A 17,009-nucleotide genomic window follows, 5' to 3' on the forward strand; every position below is an offset into this window, starting at 1 on the left:
GTGTGTGTATACACATATAGACAGTGGGAAGTTATGGAGGCATTAAGGAAGACATCTCCACATCAAATATGACCCAACTCTACTCACACCCAAACAGTTAAAAGTAACTTGGCATCTGTTCATGGACATACGTGCACACATGCACACATGCACACACACATGAGATAGAGAGAGTAATGAATAATATACACACATGAACATATGCACACACATGTATTAAAGTTTAAAGCAAACAAATTATATGGGGTTTAAAACTGTATTTATTTAAAAATTCTTACATTTAATCAAGTTTGAAATTTTATGCTTCTAGTTTTAAACCAAATAATTTTAGGGAGATTACATCTATAAGAAAATATATTCAAGCTATACTCTATATTTTTCAAATTTAAAACTTTAACTGTTCTTACCATATAATGCTTCCCATATGTTTGAGGTTTAATTTTTCCAAAGGTAGCTCTACAAACAAAAGAAAATTTCAAAGAATTACAGCAGAGTACTTTTATTTAAACAAGAAATGCTTACTTCACTTCACATATAAGAGCAATAAGTTTTTTAAACACCACTTCAGCCATAGTTTACATTTAAGCAATAAACGTTCTCAAAGTTATGATTCTTAAGACTTGTTTAAACACACGGATTTCAGCACTTCACTTCTAGGCTATACTTCATCCCGTATCTGACAATTATTACATGTATCTCAAAAATAAAATAGTCAGTATTTGTGTTATATGTTAAGGTTCATATTTTTAGTAAGAATATTACAGTATAGTTTCTCATATTTATTTTTATAAAAAGACAGAAATTATTTATTTTCAATAGTGATAGAAATAATTTCTCAATAAGAGTAAAGGATGGATTTTAAGGAAAAATTACATTAGCTTTGAATTATGGCGTAAGGAAATGCATTAGACACAGTGACTTCTTAACTGCTTGGATCACTATTGAGGAGTCTTTCTTTCTAAATCTAAAGAAGACCACATCTAAACTTAAGTGTTCTTAGGGTTTGGGGAGAAGACCCAGTGTTCAAAGTGTTGGCTAAGAAAAAATTAGGACTGGAATTTTGATCCCCCAAACTTATGTAAGCAAATACAGTATCATTCTTGGAAGTTAGACATAGGGGAGGAGAGACACACTGGTTATATGAAAAACATCATGCACACGTATGAAAATGGACAAAAAGTACTTATCTCAGACATCCTTTAACTTGGTCATTTGCAGAATCATTTACCAATAACTAAAATTAGTTAGCAAGACTAACAACTAATGATGAGACCATGTAAAAGTGATGTGGAGAAAAATGTTTCACTAACATTTATGGATTTATCATTATTAAAAAACTAAGCAAACAAAAGTTAACTTTATGATTAAATCAAATTAACTGTTTATCTTTGTGTACACGGAGCCTTTACAATACACAATCCGATTATAATGTGACTCTCTCTAGCATCTCGTTCAGTCCCTAAATTATGACAGGAAAATTAATGTCTTTGACATATTGCATAAAGAGTTAGCAATTTTTGATAAGTTGAACTTAGGAAAGTAAGGCAGTGATGGGAATTTGGCTTTTCAGTGAGCCTCTGTTCAGTTGATGAATTTGATGATTTTTAAACCAAGATAGCCAAAGTCATTGTCTGTCAACTTGAATTCTAGCTCTATTTTCATGAGAAATCTGGAATGTTTTTCATTGCCTACTGTGAACTGAATATTTGTATCCTGAACTCGTATATTTAAATACAAACTCTGAGATTGAAGGGATTAGAAGGTGGGGGTTTTTTAAGGAATGATGACATTGGAAGAGTGAGGCCATCATCTGTAAGACCAGTGAGTGTTGTTATTAAAAATGAAATAAACTAGTAATTTTTAAAGGCAAAACTGAGATAATTTCCCAATTCCTGTATGTGCATGGACAGAATTATGAGTGTCATTTATGAATCAGTAATAAAATCTTCACCAAAGTTCCTGTGCCCTGAGTCTTGAGTTTTATCCTCAGAAATGTGAGATATAAGTTTCAATTGTATTCAGTGTACCATTGTCCAAGGAACCGAAAACATTTTTCCTCAGTGCCAACAAAGAATTTCAGTTTTGCTTGATGTTTGCTCACTTTTTTTTTTTTGTTTTGAAGACAAAGAGTAATCACTTTCATAGAAAAGAGAATCTTCTACTTGCAGAGGAGACAAAAATGTAAGAAGAAACAATGATAACGAAAATGAATTTAAATATAACCTCCCATGCCTATCCACTTCTCTTTTCCATTTTTTCCAGTGAATCATCAAATAAACAAATAAAATTATTCGTTTATAGTCTCCAATTACCCACAACCCACCAAACACATGGAAATGAAGCAAACTGTTCCTGCTTTATATCTAGTAACATTGTTTGTGCAGTTTGAAGCAATTTAAAAGTGGCTAAATCACTCATAGAAACAAATTAGATAAAAAAAATCAATTTATGAACTGTAGGGAGAGCCCAGTAACTAAGAGTATATGCTGCGTTTGCAGAAGACCCTAAGCAGTTTCCGTCACCCAGATCGGGCAACTCATAGCTGCCCTTAACACCAGATCCAGGAAACTGGATGCCTTCTTCTGCCGTCTCCACGCATTCCAGTCACCTACACAGCCCCTCCCCCACAAAGACCTACACAAAGTGAATATAATTTTTTAATTAAAAATACAATATTGCTGATGCCAAGAATTGCATGCTGATGGGAGCCTGATATAGCTGTCTTCTGAGAGTCTCTGCCAGATCATGACAAATATAGAGGCAGATGCTTGCAGACAACCATTGAACTGAGAATGGGGTCCCCACTGGAGGACATAGAGAAAGGATTAAAGGAGCTGAAGGGCTTCTACATAAGAACCCCACAAGAACAACAATACCAACCAACCAGACCTCCCAGGGACTAAACCACTGTCCAAAGAGTACACATGGACAGACCCATGACTCCAGCTGCATATGTAGCAGAGATTGGCCTTCTTGGGCACCAACGGCTGGAGAAGCCCATGGTCCTGCCAAGGCTGGACCCCCCCAGTATAAGGAAATGTCAGGGTGGGGAGTCAGGAAGGTGTGGGTGGATGGGTAGGGAAACACCTTCATAGAAGAAGTGGGAGGGGGGATGGAATAGGGGGGTTTATGAATGGGAAATGGGTAAAGGTGATAACATTTGAAATGTAAATTTAAAAATATAAAATAATTTTTTTTAGAAAATTAAAAATAAAAATTGTTTTAGTACTATGTAGCAAATTAATAGGTCATGTGCCAATTTGAATAAACAATTAACCTTGTTCACATTATATTTATGCCCAAATAAAATGTCATAGAAATTCAGATGGGGATTACTAGATTATTCATAAAGAACGTTTCTTTTATCAGGAAATATTTAGGTCAAAATATGCCTTGAGTTCACTTATGAAAATTTTAGTATAAATATTCATGTTTTCTTTGCATTTGGCACTTTAGTATTAGACAATTATTGTCTAGAAAATAAAACTGCACTATTTGTTTTATATCATATGGTAAATAAAAATTTTACCTTTGCTGAATTTAATTTTATTCATACATTTATAGTCATTGGCTCTTTTGAAAAGTTGAAAAAGTTTCTTTCATGTTTAGGATAAAGTTTATTTGTATCTATTTGAAGATATTAATACATTGTTAAATTGTTTATTGGTATGGCTAATATAGTGTAACATTCTTTTCAAAATATCACTTGATATTCTTGCTAAAATCAGCTTAGAATGTTTTCATTGTTGGATGGCTAGGTGTCTAGGTGGCTGCTAGGATATATATATATATATATATATATATATATATATATCCTATATATATATATATATATATATAGGATATATATCCTATATATATTAAAGGAAAAAGAGGACATGAACTTGAAAACAAAGAGGAGCATTTGGGGAGTTATGAGGGTAGAAAGAGATGGGGGAATGATGTTTTTATATTATAAGTTCAAAATCTAACAGAAACACTTTTTTCTTCCTGTTCTTTTTTAAAATTTTATTTAATCTTTTTTATTTATAGGCCAGATATTATCCTCCTCCCAGTTCACCCTCAAACTGTGCCATATCCCATACATACATCCCCTCACCTCGCCTCCACGAGAATATCCCCACCCCTCCAGACCTCCCCATTCCCTGGGCTTCCAGTCTTTTAAGGGTTTGGTGCATATTCTCTGACTGAGTCCAGACCCAGCAGCCTCTGCTGCCTATGTGTTGGGTCCTCATATCGGCTGTTATATGCTGCCTGGTTGTTGATCCGGTGTCTGAGAGATCTAAAGGGTCCAAGTTAGTTGAGACTGCTGGTCCTCCTACAGGGTCCCCCTTATCCTCAGTTTCTTCCAGCTTTTCTCTAATTCAACCACAGGGGTCAGAAGCTTCTGTCTACTGGTTGGGTATAAATATCTACATATGACTCTTTCAGAGGCTTGTTGGGTCTTTTGGAGTGGAGGCATGATAGGTCTTTTTGTGAGCAAACCATAGCCTCAGTAATAGTGTCAGTCCTTGGGGCCTTCCCTTGAGCTGGATCCCAGTTTGGGCCCTTTGTTCCTGTCGTTGGACCTCCTCAGGCTCTTCTCCATTTTTGTCCCTACAGTTCTTTCAGACAGGAACAATATGGGTCAGAGTTTAAAAATACGTTTGAAGAAGAAATTGGGTTTTAAAACATTAGCTAATACAAATTACAAAAAATTCTTATTATTCAAAAAATAAAAAGAGTCATCTATTAGCCACAAAATATTAAAGGTTTGAAAAAGGAAACCGTTACTAAACAACTGAATGTTTATAGTGGATTCATGTAGATTATTATTCTATAATAGTTTGTATCTAGCAAATTCTTATATGATTGTGAGGAGTATAACTAAATATTGTATAATACAAAAATTTCCTTCTTTTCATTTTTGTCAATTTATATGATAACTTTGTGTGCTCTATTCTGGAGGCCCTTGGACAGAGCCCCACATAAGAATGACACATGCTAACTCACAATGAACTGGCAGAGGCATGGTCCAGGATCAGGAAAACTTTGAAGAGAATACACCTGCACTGAATCATAGTAGGAAGGCATGCAGGAGGGGGGAGCCTGATAGCCAGGGACGCTGAACAAAGTATCCTGTGCACAGCTGCTTATGAATTCAAAGTGGAGGTCTAGCGGTCCTGGTTGTTGGTTCCTGGATGTATTGGATTTTGCTGCATCCAGAGTTCTCCTGCTTTGTGTTATACTCATCCCAACATTCAGTCCATTCCCCAGGGAGTGATGCTTTTGATTTTCCAGTCCGTATCAAGAATATGCAGGCATTGCTATTTTCATTATTTTTATTTGTACTTCATATTTAACTTACAATCATTTTTTCAAAATGTATTCGAAGCATCTTTATCTGTCGCATAGAAATATTTAATGTTAAATTTGCCTCTGACTGGTAATTTTTAATTCAAGAAATAGTATATATAAATCAACTTATGCAATAGAATTTTTCTAATTATATGATGTATAATTAAAAGTAATTGTACTTAATATATTTCAATGTCTTCTTAATGGTTAAAAAATCCATGCACACTTAATTTTATGGTTGGAAGTTTTTTTTCTTATTTTAACTAACTGACATAGTTCTTGTCCCTCATTACTTCCATATGAGTTATTAATATCTCTACATTTTAAATTCACATCATTTATTTGTGTATGTTTGGACTTGTCTGTGTTCCTTTATTTTTCATATATTAATGAAAGTGATAAAGTCAGTGGATAAGTTCTCGCTTTCACTGTACTTCATATCTCAAATGATATAAATTTATTTTCATACAGATCCTTCCATCTAGTGACTGTTATAGCACATCAGTAAAAGGAGTCTTACAAATACTCTTTGCAAAAATTCTGAGGAAGTTTGCACAATAGATTTAACTTCTTTATAAATGTAGTCATACTATGACATATCATAGTGCTTTTTCACATCACAGTGTCCAAGCCATAATGTTTTGTCACTGTAAAGAGGAAAAAAAGAAATTATGTTACAAGTCATAATTCCTCCTTTAATTTAGAAGTCTCTATAAAACAAACTGATAGGTACGCATAGATACATTCTTCTAATGAATGCAATAAAACTTTAATTTTTTTCCATCTTTATTAAATTGGGTATTTCTTATTTACATTTCAATTGTTATTCCTTTCCCGGTTTCCAGGCCAACATCCTCTAACCCTTCCTCTCCCTTCTATATGGGTGTTCCCTCTCCATCCTCCCCCGATTACGCCCTCCCCAACAATCCCATTCACTAGGAGTTCAGTCTTGGTAGGACACAACTTTAATTCTTAATGATAGAATCAATATTTTTTTTTACAAATTCAATGCCAGAACTCTACTTTCTATGATTTTATAAATCTTGAATTTTATTCTCTTAGCCTCAGGTTTTTTTTAAAATTTCTTTTTCTTCTCAAACAGATATATTTACACATGAAGAATAATGATTAATGATGTATCTAATTATGACATGAAAATGCTTGTGATTCACAAGCTACTTGAAGGCTAATATTTCCTTAGTTATTTTTCTGTTTTATAAAGGAATTACTAAGCTGCCTTCACGTGGTCAACAGCATCAGCAACTGAGCATCATATGGGATGAAATGTATTTTAACGAGTATAAAACCTGTGTTGCATGTTAATTACAAAGCTCTCTTTATATGTTAGCAAATATTCACACATGTGAGTATGTTTAATGAAGATAATAGCTTCATGTGTACTTTGTATCATGAAGCAAGAAGTTTTTGAAGTACTTCAAAGAGTTAAATAATGGAAGGAATATCTACATGTCTTCTGGGAAAATAACCATAGGACATATAATATAAACTGACGTGATCCAATTTGTACTTTTACTTTATTTTCATTGTATATGCATTTTGCTTTCATTGTTTAATATGCTACATAAAAATATATTAAGAGATCTGCCAGTAGTAAGAGAAGCTGATATACATAATGAAAATTAAAACCTTACTGTGAAGTACACTTGCAGAAAATGGCTTCTATAATTAGAATTATTTTTCAGGTGATGTAAACAGAGATTAAACTTTAGATTAATGCAATGTATTCCATGTTTTACAGGAGATATTGATGAAAGAGAGCAAGAGTGGAAGGCAGGATTCCATCGCTGGAGCAATTACATGATGGACTGGAAAAATCAATTTAACGATTACACTAGCAAGAAAGAGACTTGTACAGATCTCTAATTAATAGATTTACCCTTTATAAAATGTTCATTTTCCTGTAGATGAAGACAAAAATACCAGTCGCTCTCACCATATATACCAAGAATGCTATTATACAGCATAGAAGAAATGCCAGAAGTATATCGATTCCTTACACCTTTCACTTAGTATTTTACCTAATGTCTCAGAACTGAGTCATTGAAAGTGGTTTTTATTAATTTTCACAGTATAAACATTGAGAATTAATTATGTGCTGCTTTGATCTTACTTTTCTGAATAACATTACAGCTCTTGCCTCAAAGTTACATCATCTGCTTTTATTTAATCCTGCATTTTCAGAGAAACCTATATAAAACTATCGTTAAAACCTGAATTGGATTTTGAAACAATGGATGTTATAGTTTATATTACTGCTGCCTATAATTTATTCATAAGTCTAGTATCAATATCAAATAGTAAAACGAACAAAAAGCTGGCTATTCATATATGTAGAGGCAAGAGAGAATATGAAAATAGGGCTACAGGATCTGGGAACAGTTGTAGTGACATAAAATGTAACTAACAAAAAAGACAAGAAATTTCAGTTACTGTTGAAAATCATGCCAACTTGTTGTCATGAGAGACAAATCATGCTTCAGGAATCATTTTGTGAGCATGATTTGTCAAATGTCCCTTTCAGAATTCAACAGCTGCAGAAAGTATGTGGTTCTAATATGCACAGAAATTCTAGAATAGACTCCTCTGCATCCACGCTGTGCTATAGGATGGACAGCAGAAACCAGTGTCTGGGAACTCTCAGAGACTCACCATTAAGAGATTCACAGAAGAAACAAAAGTTTGATTTAAATTATTCATGGATGAAGTGTTTGTGAATCCAAATTTCACATCATATCAGTCTTGCTTTGGGTTAGTGCTTGAGGAACAATTGCTTGAGCATCAAACAAAGCCATTGAACTGTCACTTAATTTAGCTGAGTTTGTGGTTCATTCTCAAAATATGACAAATAAATATGCTTTGGACTGTATAAGAATACATGTTGCCAGTTAAGGTGGATCAGAACATTATTTTGATAATCTATAAACTGAAAATGTGTATTTTAGTGGTTTAATGTTCAAATTTTGGTTTATAAGAAGGAAAGTATCAAGTCTCATTCTTCTAAAAAAAGAACCTTCTTATATTAACTTTTCTTTATGTTTTTTTCATTTTATTGTATATTTTTATTTACATTTTAAATATTATCCCCTTTCCCAGTTTGCCCTCCAGAAACCCACTATCCCATTCTACTACACCCCCTTCTATGAGGGGGCTCCCTCACCCAACCACTGCTCCCTCTCACCTCCCTGCCCTGACATTCCCCTACACTTGTACTGAAGTTCATAAAGATCAGAATAATTTAAAATTAATGTAATTAAATTCATGCCAATCATAATTTCTTAGATGATTATTAAAATAATTTTAGCTGTGACACAATTAGCTCAATAACTAATAAACAAGACAATCTACACATCGATAAGAAAAGAAATCAAAATGAAGAATTAGTGAAATTCTATATCATGGTTGTGTGTACCATACTCAACGGCATCAGTTCTCATTACAAACTTGTTTGAAAAGGGAGTATGTAGGGTGAAGGGGGCTTTTCCTAAAGATATTGAATGTGAACCGTTATTTGCCATCCTTTTACAATACGAAGGTAATCCATGAGTAATTTACTTAATCTACAAGAAAGTTAAATCCAACTTTCTTACACAAAAAGAGAAGAAAGAAAAGACCAGGTCACCATCAGATCTAAGATGTATAAAAATTTTTATAAGTGTTCTCTCAAGGAACAGGATGACAAAATGAATAGTTATATTAATAGGGAGTTTATTTGAGTGCCTTATAGGATATGGCCTAGTATTATATATAGTCTGCCTCACCGTAGAAAGGCCTAGAGTACAGAAGTTGTTAAATACACGTGTTTGGATACGTAGGCAGTTGTAGTAAAGTGTTGCAATCCTGGAGAATTCATGGAGAACGTCTGTACTGGAGTCTTCTTTGGCATCTCTAAGAAGTAGGTACTAATCTCAGTAAAGGTATACTACTGCAAGACTCAGTAAACTTCACAACCAAAGCTATAGGAAGCAAGTAAAAAGCAAAATTTCCTTCTTTCACATTTTTTGATCTGCGCTGCCATCATAAGGTTCATCTCATGTTTAGGACTGGCCTTCCTATTTCAAATATCCTCATCAATGAAATCACTCACAGGAATGCCCTGAAACTTGCCATTAACTTGAATCCAACATGACACCATAATTACTCATTATAAATCCATCCCTTGTCAGCATGACACACAGCTGCATTCCCTTAAGTCATGCTTGATTTCTCAATGAAAACAATAATCAAGTAATAACTCTACCTAACATACCATAACCGTCCCATGCACAACCACAAATGTATTATGTATTTTAGAATAGTTAGCAAAGTTCATTGAAGAATGCTTAGTTATCAATGCCTTACAACATAAATATGATAATATAGATTGACACTTAAACAATATTATCTTTATTTATCATTACATGATAAAAATATAGAGGGAAGAAAACACAAATATATGACTAATATATGTGTGTACATGTAAACATGATTTAACATAATAAGACAGAATCATTCATATCAATTATAATCATGTCTGCAACAGAATCTTGACTGTATTTACTGCAGCTTGCCTTTAGATATGCTGGCCTCAATGTCAGTCAAGCACTAGTACACAACAGGCCAGGCAAATCTGATTGTTTATATTCTTCACTGTCTATTTACTCTAGAAAATAGCAAGGGTCCTTCCAAGAAAAGACAGGAAGAAGGCTAAAAAGAAAACTTCAGTGTGTTAACATGATCCTCACTGAAGAGGAACTGGCCTTCCCTTCAATCAAGGAATTCTAGATCTTCTGACTGGCTCAAGTCTGGAAACTGACAGACAAAGATTCCTGATTGCTACAGGAAATTTTATCCTCTCTTGCATTTGTTCTAGAGCTTTTCTGTGTACATAGATGGGAAAAGCACTTAGAAGTCTTCTCTTTCATTCCTAGAAACACCATGTTTAATTATCCAGTACCAAAGGTCTCTATAGGTCGGACTTTTACACATATTGCTTTGCCTATACTGCACATTACATTGCCATACTTGCTGTGTGTTTGACAATCCAATAATGCCCTCTGACCTCTGCTAATCTGGGGATCCATTCAAGCATTACAATTAATTTATCCACTGAGTATCAGTATCTGCAAAACTAAGATCAGCCAGAAGGAAAAGAACACTGGCTGTTCAAATGTACTGGTGTCTCTCCCAGCATTTGAAGTGGTAACATTTTTCATGTTACCCATTCACCATTTTCTGTAGGGAATGACATGTATTCTAGGTTCTCCCACTGTAAAGGATTAGGTTTTGCACAGTTTATCTATTCCAGCATTCCAAATTCCCTGAGTCTTAAAATTGCATTCATTAACAATAAGCCAAGTATTACCCGTCATCTCCATTTCTTTTTTAAATAGAATGTCATTTGAGAAATACACAAGCTACCAGTCAAATAAACCCCTTTTAACTGTGAAAGCTTCCATAATAGGTCTAGAATATCCATTCAGTTGGTCCATATCAATAATATCAGCCTGATCCAGTTTTGTTTCTTTCACCAAAATTCTATATCCTTAGGATCCATTCTCACACATTCCCCAGACTTCTACTTGAATGAATTTTATTTAAAAGTGTACTGTATCTCACTTTTAGGGGCCTTGTAGCTTTAAGACTTCTTAAAGATCTATAGACAACAAGTGGTAGGCACTGGGGCACATCTTTAATTTGCTCCCTAGCACCTCCTTCAGGGAAGGTAATTATGAACTTTGTGTACAATACTGGGTAAATTTTCTTGGCAAGGATAGAGCAGTATGCTTGGATCCAGCCTCTGCTAAGAGTGGGAAGCCTACTTTCTCAGGTGAGATAACATTGTGGTTATCTGTCCCCACCAGCACATATTGTACACTTGATCACCAGTTGGTGTTGTTTGGAGGGCTTAAGAGGTACAGCCTTGCTGGAAGGAATGTATCACTGTGAGCTATCTTCGGCAATGCATAGCATCATCAAATATCTTTTCCACCCTTTCTACTTCCTACTTGTGTTTGAAGATGTAAACTCTCAGTTTTCTGTTCAATCCATCATGCCTGATGCTTGCTACTATGCTTCCCATTGTAGAATGTTATCTCTCTGGAATCATGCACAAAATAAACACTTCCTTCTGAAGTTCCTTTGTTTTTGGTATTTTATTACAGCAATAGAAAAGTAATATGACTTGCATGCATACATGTCCATTTTTAAAAATATCTCTTAACTTCCACTAGTGAAGTAGAATAAAGAAATGGGTTAAGGGACTACATCTGATAGAAAATGTACCATGAGAAAAGTATTATGGCGATCAAACAATATTCACCTAATTAATCATTATAATTAATGTAATATTTTATAAGCTAGTTAAGTGAAATATATATTTCATGAAATATATTCATATAGTTATAAATATAAATAAACAACTTTCTCATCTGTTACATTAAGGCCAATTGTGACAACTGAAGCAAACATTTTCATATATCCTCAACACATGCTAATGCTTTAGGCATAAAGTTTTCTCAAGCTGCTCTAATAAAGGTTTTTCCTCTCTAGCCCACCTCCTACCAGTGTAGTAGGAAAGTAAAATTATTACAACATAAGGGAATTTAGACCTGTTTAGAAATGGTTCTTTAGGACAACTGTAATCATCGCTGTTCTCAGTCCAGCAAACACGAAATATGAATCAGCAGCGGCAGACCAATCCACTTGGTAAGCATCATTTGTGATCCAGCAAGTTACTTCAACCCACTCAGCAGATACCACACATGAATCAGCGACTGCACCCCAATCCAGAAGAAATCGTGAGGCTTAGCAATTGGCTTGAGTCTGCAGAAACCACAGAAACCTCATGAGAAGTTCTTTGGCAAGTTTCTATCTGTGAAGTCACCACAAGTGAAGCTTAGCAAAGCAACATAAAGTGAACCGATATATACATGTCAGAAAGAATAGCAAGGCAGAACAAGGCAACCCAGTGCTCCAGCTCCCACTGTTGTGAGGTCATGCTTGTATTCCTTTTAAACACCATGCATTCTTTTACTTGTCTATTATAGCAATACGTCATTTGCTTCAGTAAACATTCTTTCACCTATGTGTCCCAGTAGAACATCATTCAACATAAATGACATTCTAAAAAATCCAGAAATTTCCACTTCAAATGCTATTAAATATTTTGTTTAAAAATTAATTGAAAGGTGTTTATTTAAAAGTTCTAACCTCATATAGAGAAGCATATAAATTTTCTTTGATTTTCCTTAGTTTTCCCACCTAAGAAATGCTCTCTTTCTTAAGGACCCAGGAAGCATCATTCTGGAATGTATGTTAGGAGAGTGTTGCAATTTCTGCATTCATGAATGAGACAAACAAAACTGGACTTTGATGAACCCAGATTACTTAGTAGATTACATAATCGCATAACAATCTAGAGGAAACCTCTCTGAGCCCTACACATCCTGTTAGCCAATGTTCTGCAACATTCTTTGGTCCCATCACACTGGACTACCTCAGCACTTTTACATCTTTCCTCTTTTAGATCACAGGTTTTTGGTAGGTAGGTGTCTTTATCCCTCCACTGGGATCTTGCCTGACTACAGGAAGTGGCCACTTTATGTGCTTTGTCACCTTTGTTAGGCATCTCCACTAAGGTCATCCCCATTGATTCTTTGGTGCTTCCTTTATCCCATGTCTCTCTCATGTCCTATAGATACCCTCCAACCCCCAAACCTGTTAGTTGCAGATTTTCATTCACTCTCATGAACGTCTGGCTATCTTTCCTGTTTTTCCCTCTACCTGATACTGATCTCCATTCTCTTCTCAACCCCCGTACCACAAATTTCCCTTCCTCTCTCTGCCTTCTATGACTATTAACGTTTCTAAGTGAGATCCAGTATCCTCTCTTAGGCCCTCTTTCTCCTTTCACTATGGAGTATATCATGGGTTTCTAGTACTTTATGACTAATATCTACTTATCAATGAGTACATATATGCATGTCATTTTGAGTCTGGATTACTTCATCCAGAATGATATTTGCTAGTTCCAACCATTTGCCTGCAAATTTCATGATGTCCTTGTTTATAATAGCTGAATAGTGTTCCAATATGTAAATGAACCTCAGTTTCTGTATCCATTCATTGGCTGAGGGATATCTGGGTTGTTTCTAGTTTCTGGCTATTATGAATAAAGCTACTATGAACACAGTGGAGCTCATGTTCTTGTGGTATGGCAGAACACATTTTTGGTATATACTCAGGTGTGGCATAATTGGATCTTCAGGTAGAACAATTTTCAATATTTGAGAAAAAACAAGATTAATTTCCAGACTAGTTGTAGAGTTTCCAATTCCACAAGCATTAGAGGGATGTTCCAGAAAAAGAAATACAGGGGCAGAGGTGGAGCAGAAACTGAAGGAATGACCAACCAATAGTCAGCCAAACTTGAGGCCCACCCCATTGGCAAGCAGTAATCCCTGACATTAATAATACTCTGCTATGCTTGCAGATGGGAGCAGAGTGTAACTGTCTTCTGTGAGGTTATAGCCAGCAGCTGACTGAAACAAACGCAAATACTCACAGCGAAACACTGGGTATAGGTCAAAGACTCCTATGGAAGAGTTGGGGAAAGGATTGAAGGCCCTGAAGGGGAAAGCAACTCCCCGAGAAGACAAACAGAGCCAACTAACAAGAATGCTGGAGGCTTTCAGAGACTGAGCCACTAACCAAATAGCATACATGGGTTGGACCAAGGCCCCTGGCATATAAATGGCAGGCATGTAACTTCTCCATGTTGGTCCCTCACAACTGAAGCAAAGGCTTTGCCTAAAGCTGTAGCCTGACTTGGTATTCATTCCCCAACAGAGCTGCCTTGTCTGGCTTCAGTGGGAGAGGATGTACCTGATCCTGCAGAGACTTGACTTACCAGGGTGGGAGAATGCCAAAGGGCACCCTTTCAGAGGAAAAGAGATGAGGGAAAGAAGAGGGGAATCTGTGAGGGGGAAATGTCAGTTCGTGTCAGTGTTGCCAATGCAAATACGTTACAGAAAAGCCTATACTTCCCTTTCATTCATGTATCTCTCTATTCAGGAGTCTTGAGGAAAATCTTAATTGTCATTTATCTCTGGCTCAAACTTTAATAATAAGAAAAATCCAAAATCTAACTCCTCTTTAAGGGCCTCAGGTTTACCCCAGGTTTTGCCAATTTTCTGTCATCATGTATCAGAAAAAAAAAAAATTCCCATTACTTTCAGTAGACATCCTTCATAAAATGCGAGTCCTCTGACAATGTGAGGAAAATGACATTAGCGTCTACTTTGTTTCTGTTTTTTATTACTTTGGGTTTTGTTTTTGTTTTCATTTGTTTTTCAAGACAGTTTCTCAGTGTTCTGGCTATCCTGGAACTCATTCTATAGATGAGACCTGCCTCCCTCTGCCTCCCAAGTGCTCACATTAAAACTGCGACCTCTCTTGGGCATATACCCAAAAGATGCCCCAACATATAACAAAGACACATGCTCCACTATGTTCATCGCAGTCTTATTTATAATAGCCAGAAGCTGGAAAGAACCCAGATGCCCTTCAACAGAGGAATGGATACAGAAAATGTGGTACATCTACACAATATCAAATACTCAGCTATCAAAAACAATGACTTTATGAAATTCATAGGCAAATGGATGGAATTGGAAAATATCATCCTGAGTGAGTTAACCCAATCACAGAAAAACACACATGGTATGTACTCATTGATGAGTGGATATTAGCCCAAATGCTCAAATTACCCTAGATGCACAGAACACATGAAACTCAAGAAGGATGACCAAAATGCGGATGTTTCACTCCTTTAAAAGGGGAACAAGAACACCCTTGGGAGGATATAGGAAGGCAAAGTTTAGAACAAGACTGAAGGAATGCCCATTCAGAGCCTGCCCCACATCTGGCCCATATATATACAGCCACCAAACTAGATAAGATGATTAAGCAAAAAAGTGCAGGCTGACAGGAACCAGATGTAGATCTCTCCTGAGAGACACAGTCAGAATATGGCAAATACAGGGGGGAATGCCAGCAGCAAACCACGAACTGAGAACGGGAACCCCATTGAAGGAATCAGAGAAAGGGCTGAAAGAGCTTGAAGGGGCTCAAGACCCCATCTGAACAACAATGCCAACCAACCAGGGCTTCCAGAGACTAAGCCACTACCCAAAGACTATACATGGACTGACCCTGGGCTCCAACCTCATAGGTTGCAGTGAATATCCTAGTAAGAGCACCAGTGGAAGGGGAAGCCCTTGGTCCTGCCAAGACTGAACCCCCATTGAACAGGATTGTTGGGGAGAGGGTGGTAATTGGGGGAGGATGGAGAGGGGAACACCCATATAGAAGGGGAGTGGGAGGGCTTTCCCTGGAAACCTGGAAAGGGAATCAAATTTGAAATGTAAATAAATACCAAAAAAATTGCTTGATGGCATAATGTTAAATAAAAGCACAAGATAGAAAAGGGTTATAAAAGGGTTATAAAGTATGAATTTAACTACTCTGAAAAACATAATACGTCTGGGTGGTATTTTATTGAATATTAATAGTGTTTAAAAAAGTAACTGCATGCTGGCATTACCAACCCTAACCCTCTGAGTCTAGTTTTTCAGTTACCCTTTCCCAATGTCTTTTAGAATACAGGCAAATAATTTAAATAACTGTTAATTTCAAAACCAGTTTTCATTTCCAGTTCTTCTTAATGCTTTCAGGGTATTTTTCCTTTTATTCTCTGAATCAAGGTCTTGTGTTCATGGCCATGTGATTTTCCTGGTTGGATGCATTTGAACAAATGTGCTCTTATCTTGGGTTTCTTTCTTTTCCCTCGGCTCATTTGTTGTCTCTCTTCTATTTTGGGGGATATGTTTTTATGACTATGTTATTTTTTCCTCCCACTAATGGTAAACAAAGCTTAAGATCCTGGGCAGTGCTCAAGGAATAGTCATAAGCTGCAGATATATATTTACTTAGGTATCATGAAGAATGTTTATCTTAGTAACACTTATGAATCTTCACTGCAAAAATAGTTTTGAAGTGTTGAATTAATTGTACTTGAAATATCACTTGCTTTTCTTAGACAGAGTTTCCAAAGAGACATGTTTCAGGATATCCACAATAAGACTTAGCTGTTTCCTCTTCTGCCATAAGTTCATTGCCTCAGTGACCGTTTAAGTTTTAGAATATTCTTTCTTTCCAGAGGCTCTTCAACATTAAATTTTTTAATGATCTTTCTTTCTTCCTTTCTTATGACATTGTAATATGATAATTTGGAAACTGTTATCTTTTTGTAAGAAAATAAGTGAAGGAAAACTCAAATGCCAACATCTGCAGTGGTATTTCAAATTTAAACTAAATGTCTGCCTAATGTTCTACTCAGTAGATGAATTATCATTTCCACATAATCATAAAAGATATGATTTTAATAATCTCCCTTGGAGCTGTCTCTTTGAAATCTTGTGCAAAACACTGAGAATTGTGTATTGTACTATTCTTTCTCATGTTTCATGTTGCAGAATTTTTTAAGATGTGAATTGGGTAGAATAGTCTTCCTTTGTTAATTGATTGTAACAGTCAATTAGAGACGAACCATTTACTTACTCTGAAGCATACTGAAGGAACCCTACTGAGGTCAGCCTTCGTTTTCAGAAGTC

The 17,009-nt window shown here is 35.7% G+C and overlaps 1 protein-coding gene and 1 long non-coding RNA gene across 2 annotated transcripts in view; one reads left to right on the forward strand and one right to left on the reverse strand.

Moving 5' to 3' along the window:
* The window catches only part of Bche (butyrylcholinesterase), a 75,601-nt gene extending 68,096 nt beyond the window's left edge, over positions 1–7,505 (forward strand). Inside the window, exon 4 of the mRNA XM_032898240.1 lies at positions 7,097–7,505. Coding sequence (XP_032754131.1) covers positions 7,097–7,221 — 125 coding nt within the window. The 3' untranslated portion in view covers positions 7,222–7,505. The remainder of the gene's footprint in view (positions 1–7,096) is intronic.
* LOC116896781 overlaps positions 1–13,723 on the reverse strand; it is a 39,746-nt gene extending 26,023 nt beyond the window's left edge. Inside the window, exons 1-2 of the long non-coding RNA XR_004387367.1 lie at positions 11,946–13,723; positions 408–456 (exon numbers count right to left, since the gene is read on the reverse strand). This is a non-coding gene — a long non-coding RNA (uncharacterized LOC116896781). The remainder of the gene's footprint in view (positions 1–407; positions 457–11,945) is intronic.
* Positions 13,724–17,009: the final 3,286 nt, after the last annotated feature.

Source organism: Rattus rattus, chromosome 3, assembly GCF_011064425.1.
Source record: "Rattus rattus isolate New Zealand chromosome 3, Rrattus_CSIRO_v1, whole genome shotgun sequence".
In the NCBI taxonomy this organism is placed as follows: Eukaryota; Metazoa; Chordata; class Mammalia; order Rodentia; family Muridae; genus Rattus; species Rattus rattus.